This window comes from Acanthisitta chloris, unplaced genomic scaffold (genome assembly GCF_000695815.1).
Source record: "Acanthisitta chloris isolate BGI_N310 unplaced genomic scaffold, ASM69581v1 scaffold17457, whole genome shotgun sequence".
Lineage (NCBI taxonomy): Eukaryota > Metazoa > Chordata > Aves > Passeriformes > Acanthisittidae > Acanthisitta > Acanthisitta chloris.
The window spans coordinates 52,058-66,926 of NW_008681426.1; the positions used below are offsets into that span (position 1 = coordinate 52,058).

The 14,869-nt window shown below is 43.7% G+C and overlaps 1 protein-coding gene across 1 annotated transcript in view; it reads right to left on the bottom strand.

Annotated features, from left to right (window-relative positions):
* SPNS3 (spinster homolog 3 (Drosophila)) overlaps positions 1-14,332 on the bottom strand; it is a gene marked incomplete at its 5' end in the record, with an annotated part of 20,261 nt that extends 5,929 nt beyond the window's left edge. The window contains 8 exons of the mRNA XM_009078111.1: positions 2,433-2,622; positions 5,674-5,826; positions 7,621-7,811; positions 8,515-8,581; positions 9,549-9,700; positions 10,428-10,564; positions 11,001-11,066; positions 14,244-14,332. Of these exons, the coding sequence (XP_009076359.1) occupies positions 2,433-2,622; positions 5,674-5,826; positions 7,621-7,811; positions 8,515-8,581; positions 9,549-9,700; positions 10,428-10,564; positions 11,001-11,066; positions 14,244-14,332 (1,045 nt within the window). The remainder of the gene's footprint in view (positions 1-2,432; positions 2,623-5,673; positions 5,827-7,620; positions 7,812-8,514; positions 8,582-9,548; positions 9,701-10,427; positions 10,565-11,000; positions 11,067-14,243) is intronic.
* Positions 14,333-14,869: the final 537 nt, after the last annotated feature.

Sequence of the window (14,869 nt, forward strand, 5' to 3'; positions counted from 1 at the left end):
AGAGAAACATTCAGCACTGGTTTAAACAGTGCACAAAGACCTCCCTTTGCTCAGGGGTGCAAATGAAGCTAATAGAACACCTCAGTGCCAGTACAAGTACTCTTAAAGGCTCCTTCAGAGAGAGAACCTCCAAACTGGAATGGACTCCCAGAAACAGGCAGCCTCAAAGCTTTATGTTCTGCTGAGAAGAACCAGACCTAATGTACATCTTCCTAGGATGCCCCTACTTCCTCTTGGTGCTTGTCTGCTCTGTTCAGGTGTTTTCTTCTCCAAACCAGTTGGGAGAAGTTCCTTGAAACACTGAGATATTTAGTATAGACCTTTCCCCGGACACCTTCTCCTTCTAAATGCCTTATAGAGGTTTTCTAATTTGCAGCTGAATCCATTCCCTCATACCTAATCGCTTTGCTTTCAGTTTTATAACAAATACAAGTCTTGCACATACTCCTTGAATATGTCTTAGTGCTTAGGCATCCTGCTCTCCAAGTCTTCCTGAGACATTGCCCTTGCAAGAGACAGAATGCAATCAATCTTCTCCAGTCCAGGGCTGGTGCAATAACTGCTGCATTCCAGACTGTGCTGGAAAGCAACTGACACATCTTTTATCAGAGAGCTTTGGGCCAAACACAGGCTGTGTTCCTTAACCTGGGAAGCAATATCACACAGCTCAGTTGTTTACCAAGACACCTGGCAATAAGGACTAGCTGCAAAATCTTGCAGTCACCAGAAAATTTTAGCCCTTCAGCCTCGTATTTCAAGCTAATTCTTTCTGAACTCTCCTGGAAGATCCAAATTCGTCAAGGACCTTCCTGCTCTGCAGTGATAATGGCATGAACTTGGTAAATTCTGCCAGTGGTGTTAGAGCTAGCAAGAGATAGTGCAGGTTAAAGTGAAACAGGAAGGAGACAAAGAGCAAAGAGATTTATTTAAATCCTGGCTGATACTTTCAATATAATAAGATGCAAATCCAAGAGTGAGAGCAGAAGGTTCTGAAGAGTTCCATCCAAACTGTTCCCAGATACCATCAATGGAATCGATGACTCCTGCCTTTATACATCAAATGAGAAATTGGCCTATCTCCCTTACAGGAATTGTGTGATGTTCAGCATTTTAAAAGTGTCATTTCCACTTTTCCTTTCTCTTCATGCTTTTCCCAAGTTATTTAGTCTCTACAAGCCCCTAAGAACACGAGGATGTCATGCCTGGTGCAAGAAAAGGAAGTAAAATCCATCTTTAGGAAGCAAGTTATGATCTCAACCTAGAGGTCAAAGGAACAGAACTTAATGAAAAGTGATCCATGATAAGAAAATGTGATATTCAGTGGCTAAGCCTCAGACTCCAGAAAGTAATTATTTAATACAGAATTGGGCTAATATTAGAGACACATTCGGAGAAGCAGGAAAAGAAAATGGCTAATTCTTTTGGCACTCAGATCTCTACTCTTGAATCTAAAAATAATCTTCAGTTTCACATTTTGCTCAGTGTATACACGCTCAGACATGCAAATCCACTTGTGTTTTTCTCTTAGTGCACAGGCATTTTTCCACAGGAATACACATTCCTGAGGAGTCAGAAGGAAAACCTCTTTGAACAAGTGTTATTCTTAGAAGCAAAAAACCTGCAATGTACCCTTTTGTAGAGAACTGTTGATTACTGTAATTAACTTTACTTGGATCCTCTTATTTATGTTAATCATGGTAATTTTGGCTGTGGAGTCACAGGAAAAAGCTTGGTGTCTTTACCTAGCTGTTACCAGATTATAGCTGAAATAAGGTTTACATTCAGTTCCCTCTCACAGGGATTTCTTGGAACTATTCGTCATTCCTAGTAACTTTCTGTTTTCCCCTTTACTGAGAACAGAATTTAAGTGATTTATACTTCAGTTTGCACTGCCAAAGCTTCACTTGGAAGATCAGCTAGTGATCTGGGCCTTTGAAGGTGATGGCTAAATCATTCTTAGTAAGAACTGTATGCACTGTGCAGCCCCAAGCACACCAATCTTTTAGTATTCCAAGTGCAAAAATAAATAAGAATACTAAATTAGCCACAGAGCATTAAAAATTAACATAAGATTGAGACTTGCTTTAAGAACCTTTTTGGGTAAGGGACACGAGCTCCATGCAGCTAACTGCATAGACCTCCTGTTCTCTTCTTCGGTGTGGGCAGACTGTGCAGGTCCTGAGGCTCAGTTTGCAGTGCTCTGTCTGCCCTTTGTGCTGGACCAAGGAATGCCCAACGTGGCACCCACAGGACAGGCCACAGCAGCATTAGAGCACCACACACAGAGCTTACCTGGCCACCTGTCACAAGGCACTGAAACCTCTCAGTGATCTCGCATACCGCTGAGAATTCTGCAAAAGCCTCACCTCCTCCTCCCCCTTCCCATTCCCCCCAGGATGCCAGAAGGCATTTTGCTAATGACAGGCACTTACAAAAGTGGCAAGGATGTTTGTCTGGGCCACCATCAGAGCTGCGAAGAGGCACAGGGCAGAAATGAACATGCTCGTGGCACAGATCAGAGGATCAGCTTTGTTGTTTATCTTCCTTAATCTTCTTGCAACTTCTGCCCCAGCAATGACACCCAAGATTCCTGTCCCCATGGTGATGCCTCCAAATATTAGGCTGGTGACAAAGCAAAGGATTCATGTAAGACTCTACTGTGTAAAAATAAATGGCTTATACCTGTAGTTTCAGAGGAATCTTTAATGAGGAACTTGAATTTTATTCCACTTGATCTTACCCTCCGACTCCTAAATGGGTGTAATCCCAAGCCTCACTTGAAGCTGTGACTCTGTGATGGAGATACTTCCCATTTACAGAGCAGGTGTTAGGCACTCAGGCTCAAGGAGGGCCCTGCTTAGTACACTCTGGCTTGGCCATCCAGTGATTTAGAGGATACACAGTCATCTTGGTTACCCTGTGAATCAATCTACTCAGTCATCCCTAAAACACAGATGGAATAACTCTGTATCACAATCTGCTGCCTTGGAAGAGATCCTTGCACATAGGATGATACACATCTAAATTATAACCCTCTGGTTAGCACAGCTGAGATGAGTCACTTCTCTGACTATGGGAAACACCTACCACTTCCCAGAAGAGTTCAGAGAATACTGAATAGTTAACTACTGCCAGGTCCATGTAGCATTTCCTGAATGCAGAATTTCCAGTGCCACTCAGCTGTGTGTCTGCAAATGCAAATGTGTTGTTCAGGAATCACAAGTTCATATTCTGAAAGAATGTATCTGAATAGTTTAGAAGATTCAGCTTCCAAAGGCACTTACTTGTGTGCTTTTCTCTCTGTCCCAAATGAGACCCTAATGACAAAGCCTCTTGCAACAAGACCAGTGCTGCTGCTGGTTGTGTAATGCATCACAACTCTCTGGAGGCAAACAGGGACAGGACCAAGGCATTGTGAGCACAAAAGCTTTTGAGTATTTCAGAATGCTGCATGGGAAATTCTGGACATTTTCCTGAGCTTTCTCTAACTGCAAAGCAAAGTAACCAGATGGGATGTGATCTGTTCCTTGAGACTACAGAGTAGCTACTCCTTCCTTTCTTTCTGGCTGATTAGGAAGAACTCAGGGAGAATTCTCCAAGAAAAAAAAATAAAGTATTGCTATGCAAGATAACAAACTTCTAGCATATTTGTACTCTCCCTGCAAGTTCCTCAGGATTCTGATCTATCACTCACTACAGCTTGATAGTGACAGTACAGTTTGTCACTAGGCAGAGTAACTATCTTAGAGATCTGTTCAGGAGAGGCAAGTTCCAGGGTGACATTAGCTGATTGAAGCATTCATGGAATTGTGTTTAGAATATTTATGTGTTGTAAACTGCAGCTGAAATAAACTACAGTTGGGAAAAGAGAGAACAGCCAAAACTAAATCCAAGCACAGTTCAATTGACAGGGACTAGGAAATTACAGAAGCCTAGTCCAACTCCTCTGGGATCTCTCAGGGCCTGAGAATGCTCACTTACCTGTCTGATCTGTCTGAAAGTGTCTGCACAAAGACCTGAACAAAACCTTCATACTGCCTGTTTATCTGCCTTGAAAGGACAGACCTGAGTCAGCTGTGGTGCCCTTCCAGTTTGTGTTTCCAAGGAGTCTGAGTGCCACAGCCCTGATCCTTAAACAAAGCCTGCACCTGCTGAGCAGCCAGGGAGGAAAATGTCCTTACAGTATCCCTGGGCAGGTTTGGGAATGTGCAGCTCAGTTCCTCCAGCACCGTCAGCTACAGGTCTGACATAGCTGTTTATATTCTGTTTCTTTACATCCCCCTGGAATAACAGTCTAAGCTGAGCCTTATGCTGCTTCTGGCACTAGCTTCTGCCAAGGTTATTTTTAAAGCACCCTGTAAGAAGCAGTACATGAGGTTAAACTATCAGGTGCTCTGTTTCACTTCCCTGAAGATCATGTCTGCTCTGGCATCACTACTAGGGAATAATAATTCAGAAGTGGATTAGAAAACAAAGCCGAGGCTAACACCTCCTGCTTAACAAAGGAAGTCTTTAAACTGTGTCTGTGAACAGATACAATCAAACAGCTTCAACTGTTCAGTTCCCTCCTGTGCCCACCCCCAGCCACACTCCTGGGCTCACTCCCTGCCTCAGCCTCCTTTGCTAATAAGGAATGTGCCACTGGTGACATTCATGGAAGGACAATTGCATTCCCTCTTGAAGGGTTTGGGAATGACTATTCAATCCATCTGGTTACACCACCACTCAGAAACCAATTCTGAGTTGACTCAGTTATTCCATTGCAGAAAAGCAGATGAATCCTCTCAGCAGAGGACACACTCCTGGTGTGATTACTGCTTTTCCCTCTAACTGTCTTTACCTGATTCTTGGAAATCCATCATGAAGGCACAGAATGAAACCAGATTTGGGACACCTCCAGAAGAAAGGTAGGGACACTGTATGGAGGCCACTGGTAGGGAATCAGTCTCAGGACACTGAGGGCAGCCAAGAAGACTCAAGAGGAACACTGAATACAGTTTTGTGTTCTGGATAACATATTGTAAGGAAAAAAATTCTCTTCCTAGCTGGGGAAAAGTGATCTACAGAAAGTTGTGTTATGATTACTTCAAAGTCTTCTCCTGATGTAAATTCTCCTTCCCATCCTACACTTGGCACTTATTCCTGAGTCTGTATTGGTCTGGACATGCTCTGTAAGCAGAGCTGTGCTGGCAGCTACTCACAAGACCAAATGATCCTGGTTTGATGTAATGAACTAGATCAAATGCATCCAACTTTCTTCATGCTGGGAGCCACAATGGCCTGGCTAACACAGCAGGCATTTTAAAACCAGATTAACGAGAAGATAATAGGAAAGTTACCAAATCACAGGATTTAAACATACTTAAATGGGTATTTAAGTGGCTTGGGGTGCACAGTTGAGTGTCGACTGAAATCTCCTTACTAAAGCTGCTCTTTTTTTTCTTCCAAGTGTTCCTGCTTCTTTCCACATTATTAAATTAGGCTGGCAGCATCTTTCCAGTTAACCAAGTGATTGTAAACAAACAAGTGTCTCAGCATACCTGGAGCAATTTAGTGTAGCATTCACATCCCATTGCCTTCACAAGGAGTGTTCAGTCACATCCTACCTTCTGCCTTTGGGAACAAGCTGTGATTCAGCACTGTGTGGTGTTTCCACAGCTGTGTGCAGCTCACCTGTTGGATGAACTGCAGGATTTCTGGAGGCATGGTGGGACAATGCCCTGGACAATCTGAGCCCTGTACAGAAACACTGGTACCCACGTTCCCAGGGCTCCAGTGACGAAGGCAATGGCAGTCACACCCAGTGAGGACCACACAAAACTCCAGCTGAAAGTCAAAAGAAAACAAATGAGAGCATATAGAAAGAGCAGGGTGTGAGGGAAGGGGAAAGCCTACCTGCAGTACCCAGGATTGCAGGCAAAACCAATTCATTCAGACATACCATAATCAAAATTCACTCTCTTGAATATATGAACTTTGCTGAGGCTTTGTTATGTAACTCCACAATAAAGTGCTAATTAGAGCAAAGGGTATGACCTACTGACTTCACCATAAATCCTGGTCTCTTGCAGATTTTATCACCAACTTCTGCTAAAACAATTGCTGTAAATTTTTTGATAGCAGAACTGCAACAATAGAGAGTGGGCATGAAGGTAATGGCTTAGCAGCCAAATGGAAGTGCAAGTCTGAACTCCTCAGGATGGTTTTAAATTGTTTGTGCAACCAGGATAAATGAGAGCAACATCAGGGTCTTCCAAACCATGCAGATGCAGCAGCTGAAGCTCCCCTTAACTCTACCTGGGTGAATAAAAATAGACTCTCAGTCTGCACATTGAGTTTTCAGACACAAGGGGAAGCATTTTTTAAAACTGTCCAAACTTTCTCTCCTTCCTGCCCTGTTCTAGGAAAAAATTCACTTTTTGATGGTCTCTTTCTAGTTATGGTATAGGAGAAAGTCCCCTTGGAGGTCAATAGGGAGGTGTGAAATAAAACTGCTGCAAATGAGCAGGTGAACACCAGACTAGAGAATTTGTTAAGAAATGAAGCCAATTCTCCACCTTCTAAAGATAAAGGGCTCTTGGACTTGATTTAAAGTGGAACAACCCAGTTTTTGGCAGCATGACTTTGTGCTTTGGAAATCAATAGCTAAAGGAAAAAAAAAATTAAAATATTTTTACAGCATTGCTGGAACATCTTTGTAGGAAGCAACTTTGGTTACAGCCTGGTTTTTGAAATGTCAGAAAGGTTCGGTTTTGATGCAGGAAATTCATGCCTACGAACTGTGTGAGACAACAAACTGGATCCCTGCTGCACTTGTTGCTCTGGATGCAAAGAGGGTGCAGATTTAATGGGCAATTAGAAGACGAGCTCCCCGAAGACAGAGGAGGTCTCAGGCAGTCGCAGCCGCGGCTGGCGCAGGGCATCAGCGGCCTCTGCTGTTCCCAGAGCGGCCCCAGCTCCTCCTCCTGCCCCGGCGAGCGCTCCCACCAGCTGCCTGCGGAGAAACGGCAGCGAGGAACCTGCTGCACACCGTGTTTCTGCAGCGAAACGCCAGCGAGGAACCTGCTGCACACCGTGTTTCACTCCGTCCCGCGGCGCAGCAGCTCAGACCTTGATTCTGGTGTGGTTAAAAGGAAGAGCTCACAGCCAGTCGCAGCTCAGCTGCCCAAAACACATGGGCAGCTCCTTTATGAACATATTGGGGTCCTGCAGACTCTGCCCTCCCAAACAGCCTGCAGAGACTGCCTGAGAGGTGCTGATCCAACCTGCCTCGGGCACTAAGAATTCCAGATAAATTTACACCTGCAAATTATGCACTTTACCCAACCTATCTTACAGCAAGAGGGAAGGGGAACTTAGTAGAAAGTCCATCTGGTTTAAATAGGAGAACACTGTCATTGTAACTTTGTCTCCTTCTCCCTCCCCAAAATAGGAGATAGAAGCAGCAAAGAAATTTTTCACTCTTGTGTAGCAGTTCTGTAAGAGTGGAAAAAAGATTTGTTACAGTGTTTCCATCATACAAGTGTGACACAAAGGAGCAGAGCAGGATTCAATGGACGTATTTCTTATACCCAATGGTCATTCCTCAATGGACAAACCCTTGTTGCTCAAACCACTCACTTCTTGGCAAGGGATATGACATCTTGACACCAAGTAGTCTTGGCAGTTCCGTGTACACCTGGTTTCTCCTCTGCTACTCGTCTTGTGCCAGAGATGCTCAGTGCTCTGTGTGCTGCTGTCCTTCTCTGGGTCCTGTGAGGGACCAGGAGAATCAGGAGAACCAGTGCTAGACCTCCCATGCAAGGAGTTACCTGTAGATACAAGGTTGGTAAGATCAAGGACACCTGTTTTCTGATAGTAAAAACTCCACAACAATTCAGATCGTGTTAGGATCACATATTGCAGAATTGCGATATGTTCAGTGCAGAGAGACATTGCACTGACGTGACCAGAACAGAAAAGGTTGTTTTCCTGAAATCCTCAAATAACAGAAGCTGTTCCCAACAGCATTGCCGAGAACTGGTGCTACCAGTATAACGCTCATTTTACCTTCAGAGAATTGCAGATGTGTTCAGTGCAGAGAGACATTGCACTGACGTGACCAGAACAGAAAAGGTTGTTTTCCTGAAATCCTCAAATAACAGAAGCTGTTCCCAACAGCATTGCTGAGAACTGGTGCTACCAGTATAACGCTCATTTTACCTTCAGAATCCTCTGTTTGAGGTCTAGTGCAGTGACAGCCATTGCAAATATGTCCTCAGGTAAGAGGTACAGCAGCACCTGCCCTGGCTGCTGTGCAATTTCACCTACACCTGCCAGAGCTAGGCAGAAATCTGCCACTTGTCCTGAAGGAAGAGTTCTCTCCAACACCACGTTCATGACCAGTCAGACAATAGAAAGTCCTTCCATTGCTCACCAATTTTACTGCAATGCACGTGAGGAATGCAAACCCCAGTGATGGTGCTGATGTTACAGTGAGTGGCTCAGCCCCATGAGGGAAAGTGAGGGACTCACCCTGAATGCCCAGTGCCAGTCACCTGTGATTTCTGCCATGCCAGCTGCCAGGACATACCCAAGACCACTGTAAGCAAGAGAAGGGAATAATCAGTAGGCACCAATGGATTCTGGATGGCTGAAATGACATGTCCTGCCAGCTAAGGGGAGCACAGAGCAGTGTTCTGTCGTAGTTTTCAAAATGAATAAACAGAAACAACCCTCATGGTCTCGTCCTGCCAGCTAAGGAGAGCACAGAGCAGTGTTCTGTCATAGTTTTCAAAACGAATAAACAGAAACAACCCTCATGGTCTGTGCCAGACTACTTGCCAGACAGTTAAGAGTGTCTGACCTCCACAGAGCAGACTTGGGATGGTGGCAATCATGTCCCAGATTCCCCTTGGAATACATATTCTGTAGAATGACACTGCAAACCCAGATCAAACAGCCCATAAAGCAGTTTATTACTCCTTTCTGTGCTAGCCACAGGAATTATGCCCTGCAGGAATTTCTTTAATTCTAATCTGCCTTCTGGGCTCAGCCTTGGCTGCCTGCTCGAATACAGTGTGCCTCTGCACGACTTGACAAGCTTTTCTCCTCCTCTTCTTCAGACACAATGTCAATTTAACTAAAAGAGGAGAGGAAAGTGCCAGTTCTTCCTTGGGAGACATTTAATGGAGGGTTCTTGGAAAAAAAAGTCAAATAAACAAATATCTAAAAGCTTTTGTCTTCCAAACTCCAGAAATAAGTCACATATCTTCATGCATATATTTCTGTTAGAATTGATTTAATATTTTATTCAAAGCCAGAGTTTCCAGAGTTTAGATTCTCTCCGAAAATACTGGGGGGAAAAAAAGGCAAATTTTTCTTCAAGGTAAATAGAGAAATGAGCCTAATCAGCTCTATTCAAACTTGCAAAGGAAGTGACAAATCTCTTTGCAAGAGGCAATACAGATATACATCAAAATATACCTAAGGAAGGCCGAGGGTGCATTGAATTGCTGGTGTGGTCAGGCACAGTTTCCAAAGGGCAGACAATTAGCAAGAAAACCAACCTTCCCACTGGAATGAAGATATAGAAGATAGATAACACTATGGTCCTTTTTCCTTCCTCAAACAGGTCTGCAATGATGGTAGGTGCTATTGTGGAGTAACTGGCTGTGCCAATGCCAACTAGGCCTCGTGAAAGAATGAATATCCTGTAATACTGCAGGGAAAAGACATATTATCGTCCAAAAAAGTCCATGCAAGAAAGAAAGGTGACTGGTAAAGAGGTGCATTTTAGTGGATCAAATTTACCAGAGGAAATAAGAACTGCCTTTTGCCTGTGTCTGTATTCCCTCCACTCACACCTGCTCCCCTCACATCTCATTGCTGGGCTTTCTCCTTCTGCACAGTAGTGCCTTCTCAGAGTGACACCCAGAGGGAATTTCAGGATAGAGTGGATAGAGCACGTGCCCAACACACTTGCCCAGCAAGCTGCCACACTGTAAGGTCTTAAACAACAGAAATTCAGGACAAAAATAAGACCTCATCAATTGCAACAGTAATGTGTGGGCTCTCCATTGCCTAGGCTGGACTCCAGCATTCCATAAAACATTCCTGCACAGGGTGCATTTAGTCCAAGCTTGGGAAGTGAGTGCTCACTGATACCTTTTCCAAATGTGATTGTAGGACTCATAGAATCATAGCATGTTAAGGGGCTGGAATAGACCTTAGAGATCATCCAGTCCCACCCCCCTGCCCTGGGCAGGGACACCTTCCACCAGAGCAGATTGCTCAAGGCTTTATCCAGCCTGGCTTTGAGGACTCTGTCTAGTCCTGCAGGATATATGCAGATTATTTTCACAGTACCCTCTGAAAAGCACCATACCACTTCACTGAGGAAGTATGCAGATTATTTTCACAGTATTTTCCTCTAAAAAGCACCATACCACTTCACTGAGGAATGAGCTGCCTAGTGTTGCACCAGACCAGAAGAGAATCCCAGCTGCAAGGATGAGTTTTCTATTGTAGCGGTCACCAAGGAATCCGAAGATGGGAGCAGCCAGCATGTAGCACAAGGTGAAGACTGAAAATCCAAGAAGGAGCAAAGGCAATATTGGTCAAATTATTTCTATTCACCCCACAGCAAAACTCAGGTTATTTTGGGGGTAGAGGTTAAGGCAAGGCTGAGTTTGTAGAACAAGGAAGGAGTTGTTATTCGGGAAAAACTAAATGCAGATACAAATGCCTATACAGAAATAAAACATGTGAATTACTCAAGTTCTGTATTTTTTATAGAAATTCCTTCATCTGCTGTGATTCACATACTGTGGGATTTTTGAAGGACTCAACTCCAGCCTGACTTTCAGCTTTGCATTGTAGTCAGCCTGCCCACAAGTGGATGTGAGCAATACCACACACCAGGAGGAACTAGAAGAAATAAGTAACTAGGCTGTGTTTTAGGAGCAAACCACTGAGATGAAAGGCAAAGCCAGCTCTCTGAAGTGAAGAGATTTCATTACCTGTTTGCAGCAGACCTGTGTCCCCATCGCCAAGCCAGAAGTATTTCTGTATGTCTAACAGGATTCCTGCAACAGAGACAGAACTGAATGACAGCAAAGTGCCCTGCTCAGTGCCAACCCCAAACCAGGGCTGGCAACCACTGCAGCACGTTTAGCTTCTAGTTTAGATGGAAATCATTACACAGAGAATTAAAACTTCTTGGCACTACAGATAAAATTCATGACTTCTACTCTACAGGTCTTGTGGGAGTCAGTTTGCCCACTGCTGCCCACAACTGTTCTGTTCTTTTGCACCATTAGTACCTAAGCACATAAACAGTTTAGAGCTGAAAGTGAATGGACACAATGGTGGAAGAAAAGAGTCCCAAAGTTTGGCAGCTCATGGATGTTGAGACAAAAAGGTCATTGTCATCTCTATACCATGCCAAGACTGCAGATCTTCCATCTCACCTGTCTTGCATTGCTGCTTTATATTGCTGAGAATCAATTAAAAATTGCAGAAGATACTGCTCTGATTAAGTACAGCTGCACTCCAGTATTGAAAGATAGCAATTAAAAAGGACATTTCTTCTCATGCAGCCTTAGTTTTGCCAAAATAGATAAAATCATAACACCAATTAAAAAGGACATTTCTTCTCATTTTGCCAAAATAGATAAAATCATAACATGGTTAAGAGGGTGAAGCCACAACCACTGAAATGGAACAAGTTAACCACTTAGTGGAACAAGTTCTCTGCAGCAGAACAGAGCTGGGTGAGGTGAGCAAGAGGCACCTCATCTCTACAGCATGTCATCCATGTTGTGCCATACACTGCACTGACAAGCACTGTGGGGACAGCTAGTTTCAACTTAAATCCACGTTCTCCCACAGTCCCTGTGGCTGCAGCATCAATCTTCTATGTACTGATGTGACTCAAGGCATAGGTCAAGGTCCAGTCTAACAGCAGCTCCAGAGGTTTTATAGCTGTTTCTCAATGACTCTAGAATATATTTTGCATTTAGGAGTTTCCTAATAGTCTCAGAAGTTGAAGTCAGTGATTTCATTCAGACGTTTTGCATCATTAGAACAGGACAGTCAGTTGTATCTGTCCTTTCAGGCAGCCAGGGATCAACACACAGAATTCCTGTATTACAGGAGTTCAGGTTTGGAATCATGGAGTACTTAGAACAAATCACAGCTAACACAAGGCTTGAACTGAACCACAGTCTCATCTCAAACTAACTTTCACACTGAGCACCACTAAATTGTTATTCCCTCCACATAACTGCAGGAAGTGACCCAACCAGCTATTGGCAAATGGCAAAGCATTGATCAGCCCAGAACAGGGTGACAGATCAGAGGGGAAAGGTCTGCATGATCACTAGCTTTAACAAACTGAAGGCTCCATTCCAGCAGACAGCTAAGTGGAAGAGCTTGTTGGCTGTGTGAAGATTGATGCAAACTCTGTCAAAGCCTGTGAGCAAAACTGCCAGGAAACCACAACCAAGTAACTGCCATAGCTTATTTCTAAACAAACACTCACACCTCCCTTTCTTCTCTTTCCTCTTAGCTTCTGTCTAGCAATAAATCTATCGTCCACATGGACAGCCAAACTCAAAAGTTCTGATGCAAGAAATCTGCAATTCAGCTTAATTCCAGCAGATGAACAGTATATTGCTGTGGTATAAACTGCAGTTTGCAGATTTCCCCAAGGCCCAGGAGGTCACAGAACTAACTAAAAAGCAGTTTAGGCATATAATGTAATTAAAGGAGATGTTTCAAAGGCTTGGGCAGTATCACCACCTCTGCTCTTTCATTTTTCCATGTCCCTGAGGGTACCTCACTCCCAAGAGCAGTCAGCCAGTAGACAAGCAGTGCTACACAGGCCTGCTTGAAGATGTTAACCTCTTAGCACATAGAGGAGCCAAAGAATAGTTCAAAACCGGGAATGAGCCAAATGGCTGCTTGCAATTAACCCTTCCAAGGGCTCACCCTCCTCACATCCCAGTTCTTCCTTGAAGACATTTTCATCCTCTCCTGTCCCCTGTCCTTCTCCAGGGAAAGATACTTGATGACAGAACTCAGGCACAGAAGCTTCTCACTAACAGCCTTGCAGTGTCATTCAGAATTGCACTCCTACTGCACTCCTACTTGCTTCCTTCCCTCTTAGTTGTGTGGTTAAGAAGCACTCAGAATAAAAAAGCTCAAACTCCCAAACCCACTCCCCTGTCCTTTTTAAAGATCCTAACTGAATGTCTTACATTTCCAAATGGCCTAAGTAGTAAAAGCTTTGCTCTGTGTGCTGTCACTAGGTGTTCATTCAAAATGTAACAATCCATCCTTTGGGGCTTTTTCAGGGGTTTAAAACATTTCTGATCTCCAGGCTACCCAGAAGTAAAATACAGCAAGGTTACAAGACGTGTTTCCTCCTAAGCCAGATCCCTGGTAGCATGGCAGATGCTAAGGCTAAACAGAGTTTACACAGAGCACAGTTTACACAGGAGGGAAAACTCCATAGATTTCCCACCAGTTTACTAGAACCAACCCTCTGTTGTCCATGGCTAGGGGGAAAAAAAACCCAACTTAAAAATTCACATTTTGGAGGAATCTCTGTTGTCCATGGCTAGGGGGGAAAAAAAAACAACTTAAAAATTCACATTTTGGAGGAAGAATGTTACTTATTAGACAATGAATTGTGGATTTGATAGAGGATGCTGAAGGCAGTGAGTCTCTGTTCTCTTTACACAGTCATGTTACACTGCAGAAGTCACACGATCACCAACAGCTCATGAGGAAGCTAAGCCTCCCCTAAACAAACTGTCACAAAGATAACACAGTTTTTGCACATTTAATGGAGGGAATGGCATCAGTATTCTTCACATAAAGGAATGCCAGATTGAATCTACCAGATCCAAAGAAGGGCTGGTGAACTGCTGTGCAAAAGCACAGGGAAGCTCCTTACTCAATCCAGGCACAAAAATCAGTAATCTGTTCTGTATGCTAAAGGCTGTTTATAAGAGAATTTGAAATATGGTATGATTTTTATAAGCATTCTACTAACCATTGATAACTAAGTCATCATCCCTAGATCTTTCAGATTTCTAATTGGAAGTTTCATTATGCGTATGATCAACAGGCTAAAGCAGCTAAGTGAGAAAAGATCAAAAGACATGAAGGATAACCTTACTTTAGAAACATTTGTAAAGCAGAGCTGTGGAGAACTTCAATTTCTTTGTCCTTAGAAGGAGAAAATAGGCTCTCACCTGGCACAATGGACCAATCCATGAAATTTATTAAATTTGCATAGCAGAGCACAGCTACTACCAGGTAATCCCTCCTTGCTGGGCTGGTCCTTGGCACAGACACAGAGGGACATTGTGTCCTGTGTGCTGCAGCAGCTCCACGATTCTGCCTCTTGAGAAGTGGCTGGGGCTGCAGAGCTGTGCAGGGAGGTTGCATGTTTCCAGTGCACTCACCAGAGATGTGTCTCCTCAGTGCACTGAGGCACACATCAATTTGTGTTGGGGCTATGAGGAACTTCAATCACTTCTGTCATTTCCGGCCCTGAAAACCAACCACTAAAAAAATTCAGTGTTCCTCACAGGCAGAAGAACTTATAAAGAACGAAAGGTCAGTCCTGAATCTTGCAAAAGTGCTGCAGTGCTGTGCCTTGGAGACAAGGAGAAGTAAATGTGAACAAAAGCAAAGTAATCTGTTCTGCCCACAAGAAATAAAAGTGCACAACTCTGCACTGATCTCACAGAAACTGCACATGTAAAATTGATAATCATCTTTGTTAAGTTCTCAGGATCTTGCCAGAGGTAAAAATAGTCCTTCTAGTGAAGAAAGGGAAAGAACTAGAGAAGCTGGTTTGCTAGAGCAGGTACCT